Genomic DNA, 21298 nt, shown 5'->3' with positions numbered 1-21298 from the left:
GTCGGGGACACAGCAGCTGTGCTCCTGGCCCACTGACTCCGCTGTCTCTGTCATTAATGTTTGAGGAAGGGAGCAGTAGATGATCACTGTCTCCTCAGAATTCACAGCCTTTGCCACCACAAGGTCTGCCCCCACGGGGTCAAGCGAATAAAATTACTGACCTGCAAGAGAGGGTAAAGTAGGTAGAAAAAGTTTAGTTGTCGAATTCTCAGTCTGCAGGTCGAATGGGAGCGTTGGCTCTCGCTGAGCAGCTGCTCTGGTCAAGGTATCAGTCTCGCACGGAGGCCTCAGTCCTCAGTCCAGGTCCACGGCCGATGAAAGCAGGGATGACTGTGGAAACAGCCAAAGTGAAACTGGGTTTTATCCATCTTCTGAGAACAGGCGAGCTTTTGTGAGTCAGAATGCCATTGCTCAAAGCCGACTATCTGTAAAGATGATGATGGTCAAATAAGCATTAGATTTTATGGATCCAGTAAGGAAAATATTTTTATTATTGATTATCTCAAGGTAATCAAACATTGTTTTACCTTTCGAGTGCCTCATAGCACCAACTATTACACTTTGCTTTTTCGGTTTTTTTGTATTTTTTTTTTTTAACCTTACTGAGCTAACGTTGACTGAAATCCTTAGAACTTTGCCTCTGTGCAATGAAGTGCTGTTTCTTTACCCTAAGAAATCTATTTGTATACTCTCTGGCTGTAATGATGACTTTGAAATAGTTCCTTTGCCTCTCAATTGATTTTTTTTCCCCCATGGAATAGGCATGAGGGGAATACATACAATGTAAGCATTGTTCATTTAAGCCTGTGTTCATACAGGTCAAGTAAGCCAAATGGAGTCATAAATATCTCCAGAATTCATGCCTGAAACCTCCTATTTTTGAAAAGTAGGGAGATGGCCTTGTATGTCACTGGGTGGGTTTCCGATACAGACTAACAATTAACTTCCTGATCCTGTAGTCTTATAAGCCTTGTGATTGCTCCCATTTTGGGAAATCCTGCTCTAAAAATCTGTCTTCAGAAGAGTTCATGGCGCCCAGCTTTTTAAAAGTGGCCCTGTCACCTTCCTGTACTGATCTACAGGTAGGATATTTATGGGCTCATGAAACAAAACGTAACGTACACTCCCGGCCCTATTTTAGCATGGTCGACGGCGGTGTTGCCAGGACAGACAGGAACTCCACAAATGCACTAGCACACAAAACCAAGCAGGTATAAGAGGCTACTTCCCAGCCCACTGTATACTTAGACTTTTGTGTATTGCAGAGAACTGTCCAGAGATCTTCCAGAATCCCTGCAGAATGTCAGGAGAGTCTTGGCCTACCAGCTATGGAGTAGGAAACAAGGAAGGTGCCCTGAGATAAGGTCAGCTGCCCACCAGGCAAAGCATTTGCTACCGTATACCAGCCTCTAAACATGCCATTTCAGACTGTGCCTCAGCAAAATTCTAAGTTGCTGAGGCCGTAGCACTTCAGGGTCTTTAATTTAACAAACATGCTCAAATCCTACGTGCCAACCTTAAATTCCAAAAGTCTACTGGACTTGGCACTATCACAGCTGCTGCTGAACCTGATGGCACCTACCCAGGGTGGAATAACCCTCAGTCTTGAGTTCAGAATGTGAATCGTAAGCAATTTTTGCTGATCGGCAGCCTAAGAATTGATGAGCCCTTGACCTCTGAACATCAGCACTACCGTGAGGCAACCTCCAAGAATCATGACCCGAACTATGTCCTAGGTGCTAAACCTGTTTAGAGCAGCATAAAAGAGCAAGAAATCCACAGCCAGTGGAAAATGCTGGCCAGCAGTCGGAACAAGCTGAATGTGCGATTTGCATTCTCCCCTCTGCTCCTTCCCAGGCCTCCCGTTGGTAGTGACACCCTCACCCTCCCGACGGGATGCGTTTAGCCCAGTTGCAGGGACCAGCGTCCCTGTGTGTGTGTGTGTTGTGTGTCAAGGTGTTGTATGTGTTCACTGAGTTTAATGCTGACCTGTCGCAAGTTGTGACCTTCCTCTTCGCTCTTTCTAAAGAAGACAGGCAATGTTTGTCGGAGAAATCTCCCCAGCAGTCTGCGGTGAAGAGGCGTGCCATCCACCTGCTACTCCCTGGGGAACAGTTCAACTGCAGAAATGTCACATTAAGGTTTTGCGCTTTGTTGTCTTTCTTTTTTTAAACACGACACAACTTTGGCTTTTCGGATATGGAACACTTCTCTTGTTGTTGTGGAGTTCCCTCTTGCTGTATCTTCTATGCAATTCCTTTTCTAGAAAACTCCTGCAGAGGCTTGCTCTCTGGGGTCCTGTCCGCGTTGCCCGTGTGCTGGAAGCGAGGGATGCCGGCTCTGGCTGCGTCTCTCCTCTCTCTCTGGCTGCCTCTCCCCATTTTCCTGCAGTCCCTCGGTTTGTAAATGTGCCTGCATTTATCCTGCCAGCCAACATGTACACAATGTAAAAGAATTTTTAAACAGGTAATAAATTATATTTATAAGCAACAGAGAGTGCCACCTCCCTTGTTTCTTCACAGCAAAGCCCTCTGTGTGAAGAGTCACGTGGTGTTTCCTTCATAGGGCAGAAACGCTCTTGGATCCTGCACAGATAGTAATCCCAACGTCCCTCGGGCCAGGATGAGGTTCTAGAACGGTGCTTCTCAAGCGTCTCCACACACTTGAGTCACGGGAGGAGCTTTACCAAACACAACGGCCTGGATCTCTCACCCTCAGAGAACCTGACTTCGTTGGCCTGGGTGTTGGGAGTGTTTTAAGCCCCCAGGTTAGTGGTTATGGGGGGACCGGGTCTGGGGACCGCTGTCAGAGGCCCTGGGGAGTTGGGAAGAAAGCAAGTGGGAGGCCAGACCCTCAGAGACTCAATTTTAAATGAAGTCTGCACAGAGACAATGGACTTGTGGTTGCCAAGGGGGAGGGATGGACTCGGAGTCTGGGATTAGCAGATGCAGACTGGTGTACTATACAGGATGGATAAACAGCAAGGTCCTGTTGTACAGCACAGGGAACTGCATTCAACATCCTGTGATAGGGGAGGAGATTCAAGATGGCGCAAGAGTAAGACACAGAGATCACCTTCCTCCCCAGAGATACATGAGAAATACATCTACATGTGGAACAACTCCTACAGATCACCTACTGAACGCTGGCAGAAGACCTCAGACCTCCCAAAAGGCAAGAAGCTCCCCATGTACCTGGGTAGGGCAAAAGAAAAAAGAAAAAAACAGAGACAGAAGAATAGGGACGGGCCCTGCGCCAGTGGGAGGGAGCCGTGAAGGAGGAAAGGTGTCCACACACTAGGAAGTCCCTTCACTGGCGGAGACTGCGGGTGGCGGAGGGGGGAGCTTCGGAGCCACGGAGGAGAGCGCAGCCACAGGGGTGCAGAGGGCAAAGCGGAGAGATTCCCGCACAGAGGCTTGGCGCCGAGCAGCACTCACCAGCCCGAGAGGCTTGTCTGCTCACCCGCCGGGGCGGGCGGGGCTGGGAGCTGAGGCTCGGGCTTTGGTCGGATCGCAGGGAGAGGACTGGGGTTGGCGGCACTGATCACAGCCTGAAGGGGCTAGTGCACCACAGCTAGTTGGGAGGGAGTCCAGGAAAAGGTCTGGAGCTGCCGAAGAGGCAAGAGACCATTGTTTCAGGGTGCGCGAGGAGAGGGGATTCAGAGCACCGCCTAAACGAGCTCCAGAGATAGGCGCGAGCTGCGGCTATCAGCGCGGACCCCAGAGACGGGCATGAGACACTAAGGCTGCTGCTGCCGCCACCAAGAAGCCTGTGTGCGAGCACAGGTCACTCTCCACACCGCCCCTCCCGGGAGCCTGTGCAGCCCGCCACGGCCAGGGTCCGGTGATCCAGGGACAACTTCCCCGGAGAACGCACGGCACACCTCAGGCTGCTGCAACGTCATGCCGGCCTCTGCCGCCGCAGGCTCGCCCCGCCTCCTCCGTACCGCTCCCTCCCCCTGTCCTGAGTGAGCCAGAGCCCCCTAATCAGCTGCTCCTTTAACTTGGTCCTGTCTGGTTGGGGAACAGATGCCCTCAGGCGACCTACACACCGAGGCAGGGCCAAACCTAAAGCTGAAGCCCAGGAGTTGTGTGAACAAAGAAGAGAAAGGGAAATCTCTCCCAGCAGCCTCAGGAGCAGTGGATTAAAGCTCCACAAACAACTTGATGTGCCTGCATCTGTGGAATACCTGAATAGACACGAATCACCCCAAAATTGAAGTGGTGGACTTTGGGAGCAACTGTAGACTTGGGGTTTGCTGTCTGCACCTAATTTGTCTCTGGCTTTGTGTTTATCTTAGTTTAGTATTTAGAGCTTATTATTATTGGTAGATTTGTTTATTGATTTGGTTGCTCTTTTTTTTATATTTTTTTTTTTCCTTTTTTTTGTGAGTGTGTATCTGTATGCTTCTTTGTGTGATTTTGTCTGTATAGGTTTGCTTTTACCATTTATCCTAGGGTTCTGTCTGTCCGTTTTTTATTAGTATAGTTTTTAGTGCTTGTTATCATTGGTGGATTTGTTTATTGGTTTGGTTGCTCTCTTTTTTTTTTAATTACTTTTTAATTTTATTTTAATAATTTATTTTTTATTTTAACAACTTTATTTTATTTCTTTTCTCCCTTTTCTTCTGTGCCATGTGGCTGATAGGCTCTTGGTGTTCTGGCCAGGTGTCAGGCCTGAGCCTCTGAGGTGAGAGAGCTGAGTTCAGGACGTTGGTCCACCAGAGATCTCCCGAACCCTCATAATATCAATGGATGAGAGCTCTCCCAGAGATCTCCTTCTCAACACTAAGACCCAGCTGCACTCAACGACCAGCAAGCTACAGTGCTAGACACCCCATGCCAAACAACTAGCAAGACAGGAACATAACCCCACCCATTAGCAGAGAGGCTGCCAAAAATCATAATAAGTTCAAAGACAACCAAAAACACACCACCAGACGTGGTCCTGGCCACCAGAAAGATAAGAACCAGCCTCATCCACCAGAACACAGGCACCAGTCCCCTCCACCAGGAAGCCTACACAACACACTGAACTAACCATAGCCACTGGGGGGCAGACACCAAAAACACTGGGAACTACGAACCTGCAGCCTGCGAAAAGGAGACCCCAAACACAGTAACTTAAGCAAAATGAGAAGACAGAGAAACACACAGCAGATGGAGGAGCAAGGTGAAAACCCACCAGACCAAACAAATGAAGAGGAAATAGGCAGTCTACCTGAAAAAGAATTCAGAGTAGTGATAGTAAAGATGATCCAAAATCTTGGAAATAGAATGGAGAAAATACAAGAAACGTTTATAACAAGAAGAAGAACCTAGAAGAACTAAACAGCAAACAAACAATGATGAACACCACAATAAATGAAGTTAAAAATTCTCTAGACGGAATCAATAGCAGAATAACTGAGGCAGAAGAATGGATAAGTGACCTGTAAGATAAAAGAGTGGAAATAACTACCACAGAGCAGAATAAAGAAAAAAGATGAAAAGAATTGAGGACAGACTAAGAGACCTCTGGGACAACATTAAATGCACCAACATTCGAATTACAGGGGTCCCAGAAGAAGAAGAGAAAAAGAAAAGGACTGAGAAAATATTTGAAGAGATTATAGTTGAAAACTTCCCTAACATGGGAAAGGAAATCAAGTCCAGGAAGCCCATAGAGTCCCATACAGGATAAATCCAAGGAGAAAAAGGCCAAGATGCATATTAATCAAACTATCAAAAATTAAATACAAAGAAAAAATATTAAAATCAGCAAGGGAAAAGCAACAAATAACACACTAGGGAATCCCCATAAGGTTAACAGCTGATCTTTCAGCAGAAACTCTGCAAGTCAGAAGGGTGTGGCAGGACATTAATTTAAAGTGATAAAAGGCAAAAACCTACAACCAAGATTACTCTACCCAGCAAGGATCTCATTCAGATTCGATGGAGAATTTAAAACCTTTACAGACAAGCAAAAGCTAAGAGAATTCAGCACCACCAAACCAGCTATACAAAAATTCTAAAGGAATTTCTCTAGGCAGGAAACACAAGAGAAGGAAAAGACCTACAATAACAAACCCAAAACAGTTAAGAAAATGGTAATAGGAATACACATATCGATAACTACCTTAAATGTAAATGGATTAAACGCTCCAACCAAAAGACATAGACTGGCTGAATGGATAAAAATACAAGACCCATATGTATGCTGTCCACAACAGACCCAGTTCAGACCGAGGGACACATGCAAACTGAAAGTGAGGGGATGGAAAAAGATATTCCATGCAAATGGAAATCAAAAGAAAACTGGAGTAGCAATTCTCTTATCAGACAAAATAGACTTTAAAAACAGAGATTATTACAGGAGACAAAGAGGACACTACATAAGGATCAAGGGATCAATCCAAGAAGAAGATATAACAATTGTAAATATTTATGCACCCAACATAGGAGCACCTCAATATATAAGGCAAATGCTAACAGCCATAAAAGGGGAAATTGACAGTAACACAATAATAGTAGACAACTTTAACAACCCACTTTCACCAATGGACAGATCATTCAAAATAAAAATAAATAAGGAAACACAAGCTTTCAATGATACATTAAACAAGATGGACTTAATTGGTATTTATAGGACATTCCATCAAAAAACAACAGAATACACTTTCTTCTCAAGTGCTCATGGAACATTCTCCAGTATAGATCATATCATGGGTCACAAATCAAGCCTTGGTAAATTTAAGAAAATTGAAATCATATCAAGTATCTTTTCTGACCACAATGCTATGGGACTAGATAGCAATTACAGGAAAATAACTGTAAAAAATACAAACACATGGAGGCTAAAAAATATGCTACTAAACAACCAAGAGATCACTGAAGAAATCAAAGAGGAAATCAAAAAATACCTAGAAACAAATGACAATGAAAACACGACGACCCAAAACCTATGCAATGCAGCAAAAGCAGTTCTAAGAGGGAAGTTTATAGCAATACAATCCTACCTCAAGAAACAAGAAACATCTCAACCTAACCTTACACCTAAAGCCATTAGAGAAAGAAGAACAAAAAACCCCCAAAGTTAGCAGAAGGAAAGAAATCATAAAGATCAGATCAGAAATAAATGAAAAAGAAATGAAGGAAACGATAGCAAAGATCAATAACACTAAAAGCTGGTTCTTTGAGAAGATAAACGAAATTGATAAACCATTAGCCAGACTCATCAAGAAAAAAAGGGAGAAGACTCAAATCAATAGAACTAGAAATGCAAAAGGAGAAGTAACAAGTGACACTACAGAAATACAAAGGATCATGAGAGATTACTACAAGCAAATATATGCCAATAAAATGGACAACCTGGAAGAAATGGACAAATTCTTAGAAAAGCACAACCTTCTGAGACTGAACCAGGAAGAAATAGAAAATATAAACAGACCAATCACAAGAAGTGAAATTGAAACTGTGATTAAAAAACTTCCAACAAATGACAGCCCAAGACCAGATAGCTTCACAGGCGAATTTTATCAAACATTTAGAGAAGAGCTAACACCTATCCTTCTCAAAATCTTCCAAAATATAGCAGAGGTAAGAACACTCCCAAACTCATTCTACGAGGCCACCGTCACCCTGATACCAAAACCAAAGATGTCAGGAAAAAAAAAGAAAACTACAGGCCAATATCACTGATGAACATAGATGCAAAAATCCTTAACAAAATACTAGCAAACAGAATCCAACAGCAAATTTAAAGGATCATACACCATGATCAAGTGGGGTTTATCCCAGGAATGCAAGGATTCTTCAATATATGCAAATCAATGTGATACACCATATTAACAAATTGAAGGAGAAAAACCATATGAGCATCTCAATAGATGCAGAAAAAGCTTTTGACAAAATTCAACACCCATTTAGGATAAAAACCCTACAGAAAATAGGCATAGAGGGAACTTACCTCAACATAATGAAGGCCATATATGACAAACACACAGCCAACATCGTTCTCAATGGTGAAAAACTGAAACCATTTCCACTAAGATCAGGAACAAGATAAGGTTGCCCACTCTCAACACTATTATTCAATGTAGTTTTGGAAGTTTTAGCCACAGCAATCAGAGAAGACGAACAAATAAAAGGAATCCAAACTGGAAAAGAAGAAGTAAAACTGTCACTGTTTGCAGATGACATGATACTATACATAGAGAATCCTAAAGATGCTACCAGAAAACTACTAAAGCTAATCAATGAATTTAGTAAAGTAGCAGAATACAAAATTAATGCACAGGGATCTCTTGCATTCCTATACACTCATGATGAAAAATCTGAAAGAGAAATTAAGGAATCACTCCCATTTACCATTGCAACAAGAAAAATAAAATACCTAGGAATAAACCTACCTAAGGAGACAAAAGACTTATACGTAGAAGACTATAGGACACTCATGAAAGAAAGTAAAGATGATACAAACAGATGGAGAGATATACCATGTTCTTGGATTAGAAGAATCAACATTGTGAAAATGACTATACTATCCACAGCAATCTACAGATTCAATGCAATATGTATCAAACTACCAAAGGCATTTTTCACAGAACTAGAACAAAAAATTTCACAATTTGTATGGAAACACAAAAGAGGCCGAACAGCCAAAGCAATCTTGAGAAAGAAAAACGGAGCTGGAGGAATCAGGCTCCCAGACTTCAGACTATACTACAAAGCTACAGTAATCAAGACAGTATGGTACTGGCACAAAAACCAGAAATATAGATCAATGGAACAGGATAGAAAGCCCAGAGATAAACCCACACACATATGGTCATCTTATCTTTGATAAAGGATGCAAGAATATACAATGGAGAAAAGACAGCCGCTTCAATAAGTGGTGCTGGGAAAAGTGGACAGCTACATGTAAAAGAATGAAATTAGACCACTGCCTAACACCATACACAAAAATAAACTCAAAATGGGTTAAAGACCTAAATGTAAGGCCAGACACTATCAAACTCTTAGAGGAAAACATAGGCAGAACACTGTATGACATAAATCTCAGCAAGATCCTTTTTGACCCACCTCCTAGAGAAAGGGAAATAAAAACAAAAATAAACAAATGGGACCTAATGAAACTTAAAAGCTTTTGCACAGCAAAGGAAACCATAAACAGGCAAAAACACAACCCTCAGAATGGGAGAAAATATTTGCAAATGAAGCAACTGACAAAGGATTAATTTCCAAAATATACAAGCAGCTCATGCAGCTCAATATCAAAAAAACAAACAACCCAATCCAAGTATGGGCAGAAGACCTAAACAGACATTTCTCCAAAGAAGATATAGAGATTGCCAACAAGCACATGAAAGGACGCTCAACATCACTAATCATTAGCAAAATGCAAATCAAAACTACAATGAGGTATCACCTCACGCCAGTCAGAATGGCCATCATCAAAAAGTCTACAAACAATAAATGCTGGAGAGGGTGTGGAGAAAAGGGAACCCTCTTGCACTGCTGGTGGGAATGTAAATTGATACAGCCACTATGGAGAACAGTATGGAGGTTCCTTAAAAAACTAAAAATAGAACTACCATATGACCCAGCAGTCCCACTAGTGGGCATATACCCTGAGAAAACCATAATTCAAAAAGAGTCATGTACCATAGTGTTCACTGCAGCTCTATTTACAATAGCCAGGACATGGAAGCAACCTAAGTGTCCATCAACAGATGAATGGATAAAGAAGATGTGGCACATATATACAGTGGAATATTACTCAGCCATAAAAAGAAACGAAATTGAGTTATTTGTAGTGGGGTGGATGGACCTAGAGTCTGTCATACAGAGTGAAGTAAGTCAGAAAGAGAGAAACAAATACCACATGCTAACACATATATATGGAATAAAAAAAAATGGTTCTGATGAACCTAGGGGCAGGACAGGAATAAATATGCAGACGTAGAGAATGAACTTGAGGACACAGGGAGGGGGAAGGTTAAGCTGGGACAAAGTAAGAGTGGCATGGACTTATATACACTACCCAATGTAAAACAGCTAGCATAGCACAGGGAGATCAGCTCGGTGCTTTGTGACCACCTAGAGGGGTGGGATAGGGAGGGTGGGAGGGAGACACAAGAGGGAGAGGATATGGGGATATATGTATATGTATAGCTGATTCACTTTGTTATACAGCAGCAACAGAGCAATGTAAAGCAATTATACTGCAATAAAGATGTTAAAAAATATATACCCTGTGATAAACCATAATGGAAAAGAATATGAAAAAATATATGTATAACTGAGTCACTTTGCTGTACAGCAGAAATTAACACACTGTTGTGAATCAACTGTACTTCAATAAAATTTACAAAGATGAGTGAATGAAGTCCGCCACCGGCGCACTAGTAGGTAGGAAATGAAAGGCGACTTTGCCCAGGGCTGCAGCGAACGCCAGGCGGAGCTGCTCAACCTGCTGGAGCACAGCCGGCCACCGCCTCAGGGTGATGCGCGCGAGAGACTCGGATGTGCTCAACCTGCTGGAGCACAGCCGGCCACCGCCTCAGGGTGATGCGCGCGAGAGAGACTCGGATGTGCTCAACCTGCTGGAGCACAGCCGGCCACCGCCTCAGGGTGATGCGCGCGAGAGACTCGGATGTGCTCAACCTGCTGGAGCACAGCCGGCCACCGCCTCAGGGTGATGCGCGCGAGAGACTCGGATGTGCTCAACCTGCTGGAGCACAGCCGGCCACCGCCTCAGGGTGATGCGCGCGAGAGACTCGGATGTGCTCAACCTGCTGGAGCACAGCCGGCCACCGCCTCAGGGTGATGCGCGCGAGAGACTCGGATGTGCTCAACCTGCTGGAGCACAGCCGGCCACCGCCTCAGGGTGATGCGCGCGAGAGAGACTCGGATGTGCTCAACCTGCTGGAGCACAGCCGGCCACCGCCTCAGGGTGATGCGCGCGAGAGACTCGGATGTGCTCAACCTGCTGGAACACAGCCGGCCACCGCCTCAGGGTGATGCGCGCGAGAGACTCGGATGTGCTCAACCTGCTGGAGCACAGCCGGCCACCGCCTCAGGGTGATGCGCGCGAGAGAGACTCGGATGTGCTCAACCTGCTGGAGCACAGCCGGCCACCGCCTCAGGGTGATGCGCGCGAGAGAGACTCGGATGTGCTCAACCTGCTGGAGCACAGCCGGCCACCGCCTCAGGGTGATGCGCGCGAGAGACTCGGATGTGCTCAACCTGCTGGAGCACAGCCGGCCACCGCCTCAGGGTGATGCGCGCGAGAGACTCGGATGTGCTCAACCTGCTGGAGCACAGCCGGCCACCGCCTCAGGGTGATGCGCGCGAGAGAGACTCGGATGTGCTCAACCTGCTGGAGCACAGCCGGCCACCGCCTCAGGGTGATGCGCGCGAGAGACTCGGATGTGCTCAACCTGCTGGAGCACAGCCGGCCACCGCCTCAGGGTGATGCGCGAGAGAGACTCGGATGTGCTCAACCTGCTGGAGCACAGCCGGCCACCGCCTCAGGGTGATGCGCGCGAGAGACTCGGATGTGCTCAACCTGCTGGAGCACAGCCGGCCACCGCCTCAGGGTGATGCGCGCGAGAGACTCGGATGTGCTCAACCTGCTGGAGCACAGCCGGCCACCGCCTCAGGGTGATGCGCGCGAGAGAGACTCGGATGTGCTCAACCTGCTGGAGCACAGCCGGCCACCGCCTCAGGGTGATGCGCGCGAGAGAGACTCGGATGTGCTCAACCTGCTGGAGCACAGCCGGCCACCGCCTCAGGGTGATGCGCGCGAGAGACTCGGATGTGCTCAACCTGCTGGAGCACAGCCGGCCACCGCCTCAGGGTGATGCGCGCGAGAGACTCGGATGTGCTCAACCTGCTGGAGCACAGCCGGCCACCGCCTCAGGGTGATGCGCGCGAGAGAGACTCGGATGTGCTCAACCTGCTGGAGCACAGCCGGCCACCGCCTCAGGGTGATGCGCGCGAGAGACTCGGATGTGCTCAACCTGCTGGAGCACAGCCGGCCACCGCCTCAGGGTGATGCGCGCGAGAGAGACTCGGATGTGCTCAACCTGCTGGAGCACAGCCGGCCACCGCCTCAGGGTGATGCGCGCGAGAGAGACTCGGATGTGCTCAACCTGCTGGAGCACAGCCGGCCACCGCCTCAGGGTGATGCGCGCGAGAGAGACTCGGATGTGCGGGGGGAGCTCTGCGGCAGCCCTTTCGTCACGCAGGCGCTGAGCCGAGAAGCGCCTTTGATGGGAGGCTCCCGTCCCACCCCACCCCTCAGGCTTGAGCCAAAGAGCCTGTGGGCAACTGGAGCAGCCCTGAGCACAGCCCCCCCGACTTAAGGCTCATCCGAGACGGGGGTCGCAAAGCCAGCTGTGGGTCAGGGCTGAGGAAGCGGTGGCGATGTGTAAGCCGGAACCTGGGTAAAGCAGAAGGGAGACGTGGGTCCCCACGGCTGAGAATTTAACTCCATTACAAGAATGGAAACTCAGCAGAGAACACAAGGGTACTGCGCACAGAAGGCACGTGGCAGCACAGACTCAGCCCACCACCGTCCCTCGAACCTCGCTTCGGAGCTTTGGTGGCCGGCATTCCCGTTGGGAAAACCGCACTCAAGAAAGCACGCGCACGCTTTCCAAGTCACGTCGGGGGTGGCAGGCTGCCCGAGCCCCCTGTCGGGGTTGGAGTCACTGGAGAGTTCAGGAGGGCGGCCTGGGCAAAGAACCCCCATCAGCCCCCGAGCTCCCTGTAGCCGGTTACAACCAGCACCTGGCGGGGGGGGGGATTACTCTGCAGGAAGAGAAGTCCTTCTGAGAGCAGGTCACCTGTACTTTGCTGCTGTGACAAGAAGGAACAACCAAGCTTGCAACTTAAAAGTGAGCAGAGCAAAAGAAGACGCTGTTCGCCTCAGCTGGGATTCACTCTCTCTCTGCCTTCGAGTCCCGGGAAAGCCCACAGCCTAGAGAAGTGGGGTGCAGGGAGGGTGGGAGAGGTGTCCCCCCACTCCCACCACTGCACACTCTGGCTTGTTTTAAACGTTGCCATCTTTGCATCCTGTAAAACTAATGTCAGCGAGGAAAAGCAGTACTTATGAGCACCTACCTGCTGTGTAGCTGGTGCGGGCCCATCACACTCCTCACACGTTCACCTCGCTGGTTCCTCCTAAGAGCTCTGTGAGGTGGGAATTTTGTCCCAATTTACAGGGGAGAAGATTGGGGCTCAGACTGTGTTCTTCCACAGCACTGAGATGGTGAAAACCATGGGATGGGAGTTAAATCGATCTGAATCCCAAGGCTGGGATGAAGTCTCTTGGCGTTAAGTGCAGCTGGCTAAACACAGCCAATCACACAAAAACTCTGTAGTCCCTGGTAACTGAGATGCAAGCCCGCCTGTAGTCTCTGCGCCCAAACGACTCTGGATTTCCTCTCTCCTAATCCAGTCTCCAACGGATGCCCTCAAAACCAGACTTTGCTCTCTGCCCTCCAGGATTCCCAGTCCATGGACAAACAACCTAGCAAGTTCCCTCTCCCTCTGCAGAGGGGTTTCTCCTCTCCAGGGGACGCTGACTCAGAAACCACAGCAACCACCGGGTTGTTCCACACCCCACGTACCTCACAGGTGGGAAGAAGGATGGAGTCTCTCTCCTACGGCTGTGCTCCTTCCAGGCTGCTGCCCTTGCGTGGGACCCCACTCCTTCGTAGGTCAGGCCATCAGGCCCCGCCAGCCTCTGTCCCCACTCTCTGCCCCTCACTGACTGCCCCCATCCTCCTGCGGCCCTGGAGAGCTCTGCCTCACAATCTTCACGTCATTAGACTGCCACCATCCTGGGAGGCTTCAAAATCCAGGAACCCTGGCTTTTGGGCTCCTCTTTCATCACCAATAATCTTATCCACTAATAAATCTGCCCACCCCTGTGATCACACCTTCAGCCTGTCCTTGATCTTGCTACTCCCTCTTTGAAACCTTGATTCTGAACACAGACCCTTTCTCAGTAACCGCTATCGCACCACCTCGACCCCAGCATGGTTCCCTGTCCTCTGACCTTGTTTCTTTGGGCCTATCAGCTGCCTTCTCTTTAATCCCCTCCTTCCTCTGGACCACATCAGACCATTCTGATTTTCCATGACTCATTGCTGCATATGCCTGATAACCCTGAACGAATCCAGTGGCCGCGGTCTCCATGCCTACATTGGGCTGCTGATAGAAAAATAAAATCATCAAATTACAGAGAAGAGTGGCACAAGGAATGTGTAATAATAGCTAATATTTAGCAATTGAGTTGAATGCTTACCTCATGCTTGGTGCATGGATTATTTCGTTGCATCTTCAGAACCACTCCATGCAGGAGAGATGACTATTATTCCCACCTTCAAGGGGAAGAAACCGAGTCTTCGAGAGGGCACAACATGCCTACCGTCACAGAGCGGAGAGAACGAGGGAGCCCGGGTTCACGTGCGGGCCGTATGGTGGCCCAGGGGCCACGCCTTGGCCACTAAGCCACAGCTAGCATCATTCATCTTAACAGGGCCCTCGGCGTCGCCTGTAGCCATCTGGCCGTGATATCCTACGATGCAATTTTAGACCTTGTCACCAACTTTTCTACCTTTCCTCTCACTCTCAACAGATGACCGTGCCTCCTAATTATAGAGAAAACAGGAGACATCAGACCACTCGTCTTGCTCTCCTGCCACCAGACGTACACGCTTACCTGCAACGCTCTCCATGGCTGCCTTCCCCGCCTGCTACAATGTGAAATTTTTAAAGAGGAAAAAAGGCACAACTCTAAGATAACAGACATGTTCTTTCCAAAGAGCAGAATGAAACCATTTTATTCCGGGGGAATGTTAAAACAAAGCCATATACAATTTGTAACAAATACAATTGTTTGTTCCCTAGTCCTGAATAATTACAGTATATACAAATTCAATAAGGCACTGGTTCCCCAAAAGAACACAAACGAGTCTTCTTTTGAAACAGACAACAAAATCCCTTATATATTCTAACTTTTCTCCAAAAAATATGGCATTGTTTTTTTGTTTTGTTTTACAAAAGGAATGATAACCGCTAAATTAAGTCACTTCTGATGCCTTCTTTCGTTTCCACGGCTATGTGACTAAGTTTTCTAAGGAGATATAACTACAAAATTATTCAAGTTTTAAGAAACTGTACTTCTTTCAAGTGCCTTTCACCTACAAAGAAGAACCAGAACAGACCAACAACATAAAACACTAACTTCTAATGAATAGGCATGACTGCAGAAACGTGAAAGTCAGTCATTACTCAGGACTTGCTCTACCTGATCACACAGCAATTGAAATGTGTCACAGAATTCCCTGTAAATAAAATCTTAGCGTGTTTTCTGAGAAGCTTTGTTTTGAGAATAAAAAGAATGGTCGCTAGTGACTTCTGAGCTGTGCTTTCCAGGAGGTCAAAGGCCGGTCTCCTCACACACAATGTTCATAGCATGGCCGCCTGTGATTTAACAATCTACACCTTTTATAAATAAATATTACGTTTCATTTAGTACTTTATCCTCTATAATATTTTACGCTCTAATCCACATAATGGAGTTGTGCCAGACTCCAAACTGAACATAATATTTATACATACAATATATATTTATATAATATATACAAACATACATAAACTATAAATCCAAACATCTTAGCATACAAAACTTATATTAGCCAACAAGTAGTATTTTAGGATTCCTTTGCAGGGAAAAGATTAGAAGAAAATTTTAGGCTTTGAAATAGTCCTAAAAGTAAGCATCAACTACATTATTTCCAGGTTCCCACTCTTCTGTTGAAAGACAAAACAAAAAAATAAAATTCACTTCTGAGCTACCAGAAATTTAAAAATCAAAATGAATTATTTGGAAGTGAGTAGGTAGTCTCTTTAAGAACAATTTAATATTCCCTAAGCAAGGTGGATTTTGGTAAGATACAAAGAAAACTCTATTCATAAATAAATTCTTGTTTCATTGAAAGACTATAGTAACTAAATGGGTCTTTTTAAGTATCTCTGGAATAATTTTTAAATGTTCATAGTGAGTAAATCGGGTTGGGGATTAGAAAGTAAGCTACGCATTTTTCCAAAGTAACCAAACAAATAATATAGAAGAAATTTGGATACTATTTTAATTTCTTCCCATTCTTTCCAGGAACCAACACCTCCCTAGAAATCTAGTTTACTTTGAAATCATCACCTCTCCACAATATATTCTGATTTGAAGTTATCCACGTATAAGAACTTACCTAAAAGAAAACACATTTTTACCTAAGAGATAATCCCAGCATTGCTTAAATTTAGGGAAAATCAAGAAACACGAACATGTCCCCACTTAACTGACATAAATGTTTACTTATTTGTTTCATAGACAATCTGATTAGAGGCACTGAAGTTTCTCTCCTAGGCTCAGATGACTATCACACTTAGCTCTAGCCACATACTCCTAAGCTATCACAAAGAATACGATTTGACGCAAGAGAAAGGAACCTTTACACTGCTATTGAGGTTATCTTAATATCAATAAAAGCAGCATTCTGATTATATTTGGAACCAACTGTTTTTAATCTTTGAAAAAGCAGAAACCTTTTTCATATTCAAGGATTAAGGAAATATTCTTTCTTTGTTACAAAGGAGACGTGGTTATGAAGCACTGGGGAGTGAATGCTGGATACAGAACACTGTTTCTCCTTATGCTTCTCCCAAACCGTAAGCACAGCTCACAGCCGGTCTCTGCTCTAGGATGCTTTTCTGGAGGAACAAGTCACCAGTGCAAGCCCACTTCAGAAGTGAGGAAAATGCTTTCTCATTTTTAATGCAGCTGTCACATTTTCAAAACCCTCCATCCTTCAGCCACCAAGTGGTGAAATGAAAATGTGTTATAAAACACTGCCCCCTGGAGTATTCTGGAAGGAACATCTTTTTTTTTTTTTTTTAAGGGCTGGGCAGGGGGGTACTTTCCAGTTCTTTACTAAACACTACAGAATTTCTAAGAAGCAAAAGAAAACCACAGTCAGGAAGTAAATGAATAAAGTTGAGAGGGATGTGTACAATTTTAACCTTTATTAGGTTCCTGTTGCTAAGGAATACTGGCCCTGTCAATGATTTGATTCATGTTGCTCAAAAGTTAAAACCCCACATAATTGAATAGGTGAAAAGATGTTTTGCACAAGTGCCACAGAGAAGAAAAAATAATAAGTTAAAAAGTGTATTGAATGTTATGAGAATAAAATAAACTGAGTCAGCATTCCTAAGATGTGAAGCTATCACATAAGATATTAAGATATACATATTCGATCCATATCTATTCTAGAATAATAAATCACAGCAGCCATAATATTCTGTGGCCTCCACTAGCATTCCTCTGCTGTCCCATTTGGAGGTTATATTTATCTATTTTAAAATTAAAATTAGTTAAATTAACCTAACATATGTTTCCTCTCCTTCCCTTAACTCAGACACCAAAAAGACAGATAATAACAAAAAGAAACCACCTTTGTCTGTACATAATAAGTTGTGCATACATTTCCCCTTGCGCTTCTGTGAAGGGCTCTTCCACGTACAGAAGAAACAAGCCATGTGCACCTGTACCCTCATCCTCTACCTTTCTGACACGATCTGCTTACAGCACAAGAGCAAAGTATCTCTATTTTAAAGCGCCTTGTCTTCAACACAACTGATGGCAATTTTATACTGAATATTGATCCCTTCATTTGAGAGATCAAAAGCATGTAAAAAAAAAAAAAAGCTTTGTTTGTGCTTAATGTTTGTTCTTACTCTGCACGTAAAAAAAAAAAAAAAAGCTTTGTTTGTGTTTAATGAAAAAGAAGGGGCTTTACCATGAAAGAAAAAGCCTAACACAATCAGAAACACAAAGCCGTTCTGAAGAATAGTGTCAACATTTACTTCTAACAGTCACATAAAACCTTCATTTGTTCCATATCCTATAAAGCTGCAAAAGGTCACCTGTAGGAATCCCCAAACGTGGTCCCAGACAGGTGGTGCTTGTACCCGGGTGCATTCACATTGCTGCGGCCGCCCCGGTGCAGGCCTGGCCTGAGTGGTCTGAAGAGGCGCGGGGCGCAGGGGCTCTGAAGATGAGTTCCATTCTGTTCTCCAACTTCACCGACTGTTGGTTGGTAGAGTGCAACAAAATTTTACCAATGGAAACACGTATTTTAATTTACCTTCCAGGAGAGTTTCTGGGAAGAACTTTGCTGTTATTATTTAAACTATAATAGTATAAACCTTAAAACATCTACATTATTTGTTTTATTTTGGCAAAATTAAAGCATCTTTTGAAAAAAAAAAGGCAATCCCAAAATACAGGGCTTTCTTAGAAAGCAACATGCACCATATCTTGAACAAGTTACCCAAGCAGTTTCTCCCTCCTACAAACAGACACGATGAATCCGTGTTTCTGGGAACTTCTCTTTGTCCAAGCTGCTCCCTGAGAGGTGAGGCTAGACTTACTGGGAAGCAGGACGATGTTCACGGCTTGTACTGTGGATGCTTCTGGAACATCTTTTGCTCTGCCCACAAACAGAAGAGTATCTCCTGGCTTTCTCCAGAGATGCTTATTTTTTTGCCCTCAATTCAGAGTTTAATGTCCTGGGACTCTGACATTTTGGCAAGTGTTTTCTTAACCCGCAGGGCTGTCAGCCTTGAAGCAGGATTGTGAGCCCAGCACTCTGTCACGAGTTTCCCCATCTGCCTTAGACACTGCGGGAAGGAAAAGGAAAACTGGAGTTAGAGAAACGTATTAGCTGTAAGGCTGGCACTTGATACCGGCTTTTAGTTTTGGGTTTCTGAAGTTTGAATATATTTTTTAAAGACACTCTTAAAACCATGTGGGCATAAAATTCCATAAAAATTCTTCTCTCATCATGCAAAGCTTAAATGATGAAAACAGATTTTCATGGCGTCCTTGCGATAGGAGCAAGCAGGTGGTTTTGCTGATTGTAGACGAGCGCCTTTGAAGTCAGATGAAGCAAATAGAAAACTACCCAGGGGGTCTGCGTTCCACTGCACACTCCCAGATTGTTCCTAACGCTCGGTAAGATCAAATCTTTTATCTAATTCCATACTGTTCAAGCAAACATGCTTATTCCTAAGTCACAGCTGTCTGCTACAATAATAGCATCACACTGTACCACTTAACCAGATTCATGACCTGTGCACAGCCTCACTACAACTCTCTCCTGTGTTCTCCTGTGGTACATCAATTATTGGCCTTCCTGCTGAAAAGCACAATTTCACTTCATTAGAAATCCTCAGTGAAGGGATTCTGAGTAATACCAATGCCCATAACCACCTTCAAAATAATATAAACGCCAGCATTTCATAAAGCTTTCTGCACAACTCACTGGAAAACATAGGTATTATTTAGCATTTCAGTAACTGGCCACAAAACCAATGAACCAAAGGTTATTTTTAAATGCATTTAGCAGTGAAGAACTAGTTTATAAACAGTGTTCTGTCCATTTGTCTGCACTGGCTTTGGTACATTTTTTTCGGGGACGCTTCAAACTCCTCTCTGAACGTTCCACCCCTCTGAATGCCGCCAGACTCTCCAGGCCTGGGCAGGTCTAGAGGCTCAGAGGGCAGATGGAGAAGGGGTGAAGCAGGAGGAGATGGGGCAGGAAAGGCAAGGCTGGCCGGCTCACTGCTTCCTTCTGGGCAGCTCCTTGTTACATCTGGTTACGTTTCACCAGGACGGGCTCAGAGCCAGGCCAGATGTGGATTTTCCCCACAGCATTGCGTCATCCTGATTAACGAAGATCCACGGCACAGTCAGGCATCTCAACTAGGTCAACTTGTACCACTTCTGTGTATAGAAAACCGAATCTTCAGATGCCTGACTTTTCTCTCATCAGAACGGGAGAATGCCGTACGTGAGTCTGTCATGGAGAAAGTTCATGACGCTTTACAAACACACGTGCAGTTACTTAATGGCCTTTACGCAAGTGTCAGGACGTCACCAACAAATGAAATAATGTTATCGATTATGCAGGCTAAATGCTGACCCATTCAATGTATTTTGGAAGTGGCAAAATCAAACAAGAGAAAGGAACAGATAATTTAACACACTGCACTTAGCTCCATATAAATTACTGCCATGAGGCACCCTTACCATCACAGCAAAGAAGAATTCCTGTGATAAATAGTTGGAATTTTGGCAAAAGGAGAAAAGTCTGTTTCGACACTGGTCACATCCACACGGTGACCTACAAGCCTCACCTCGTCACTGCTCCACCGGTTGGGGAAGGAGGGACGCAGCTTCTTGATACACACGATCTCTCTCATGTCCTCATAAGAGGGGTCGCTGGGCACTAGATCATGATAGGGAAGCTGATATTCTTCTACTATACCTGAAAATATGGTTTCATTAATGTTATTATTTTCTGTGAAGAGGAAATAAAAGTCTAACAAATAAACTATTCTCTAAGGAAAGTTCTATTGGTACCAAAGACAAGTTCAGGTTGAAAAACAGCAAAAACAAAAACAAAAACAGCACCAACCTTGAAAAAAATGTGCCCAAATGATATGATCTAATTTTTAAAAATGAAAAGAAAGTATAATGAAACATATTATATGCCTTCAAGCCTTTTTTCTAACTTCCAAAAGCTAAGTAAACAAGCATCTCAAGTTTACTTCTGATTTTATAAAGGCTCTTGTACTGTGTGCCAAACGTTTTAAAATCCATATTAAATCTCGTTGCGAATTTGCCAGACACACCCCAAACGCATACTGCACAATATGTAACTATTTCTACTACTGCAGCATGTGCTTATGAACCTCATAATAAATTTGGCAGTGTATCCTACTTGAACAAAATGTCAGATTTACATTTTTTTCTGCTTAATCATAAGAATGCATTTTTGCACATTTAAAATTTGGAAAACTGTACACACCTAAAAATATTAACCATGATTTTTAGGTGCAATGACTGTCTGATTTTTCTTCTTTAAATTTCCTGCATCTATCAGAACTGTCTACAAGAAATATATCACTATTAGAAAAAAAAAATATGTAGTGTTGAAAGAAGGGTTAAGAAATACAAAAGAATGTCATCTTTAAGGAAAGGTACTTATCATGCTAAATTCTATCCCATTTCATTTCCCTAGTATCTAATTTCTACCTTTTTTCCTCTTGTCCTTTAAAAAAGCAGGCTACCTGTGTCTTCTTTCTGACCTTATTTGAGTCACTCCTCAGAGTAATTATAAGCAGCCTCTGTCCTCAGAGAGTGCTGCTCTGAACAATCTTTCCAGAGAACCCTTTCT

The 21298-nt window shown here is 44.6% G+C and overlaps 1 protein-coding gene across 6 annotated transcripts in view; it reads right to left on the bottom strand.

The window, feature by feature from the left end:
- Positions 1 to 18274: 18274 nt before the first annotated feature.
- The window catches only part of BMPR1B (bone morphogenetic protein receptor type 1B), a 409475-nt gene continuing 406451 nt past the window's right edge, over positions 18275 to 21298 (bottom strand). For all 6 annotated transcript variants that reach the window (XM_082391723.1, XM_082391722.1, XM_082391726.1 and 3 more), the window contains 2 exons: positions 20256 to 20386; positions 18275 to 18737 (listed from right to left, as the gene is read on the bottom strand). In XM_082391723.1, the coding sequence (XP_082247849.1) occupies positions 18612 to 18737; positions 20256 to 20386 (257 nt within the window). In that variant the 3' untranslated portion in view covers positions 18275 to 18611. The remainder of the gene's footprint in view (positions 18738 to 20255; positions 20387 to 21298) is intronic.

This window comes from Balaenoptera borealis (genome assembly GCF_965194805.1).
Source record: "Balaenoptera borealis genome assembly, chromosome: 4".
In the NCBI taxonomy this organism is placed as follows: Eukaryota; Metazoa; Chordata; class Mammalia; order Artiodactyla; family Balaenopteridae; genus Balaenoptera; species Balaenoptera borealis.
This window is presented reverse-complemented; position numbering and strand designations above follow the sequence as displayed.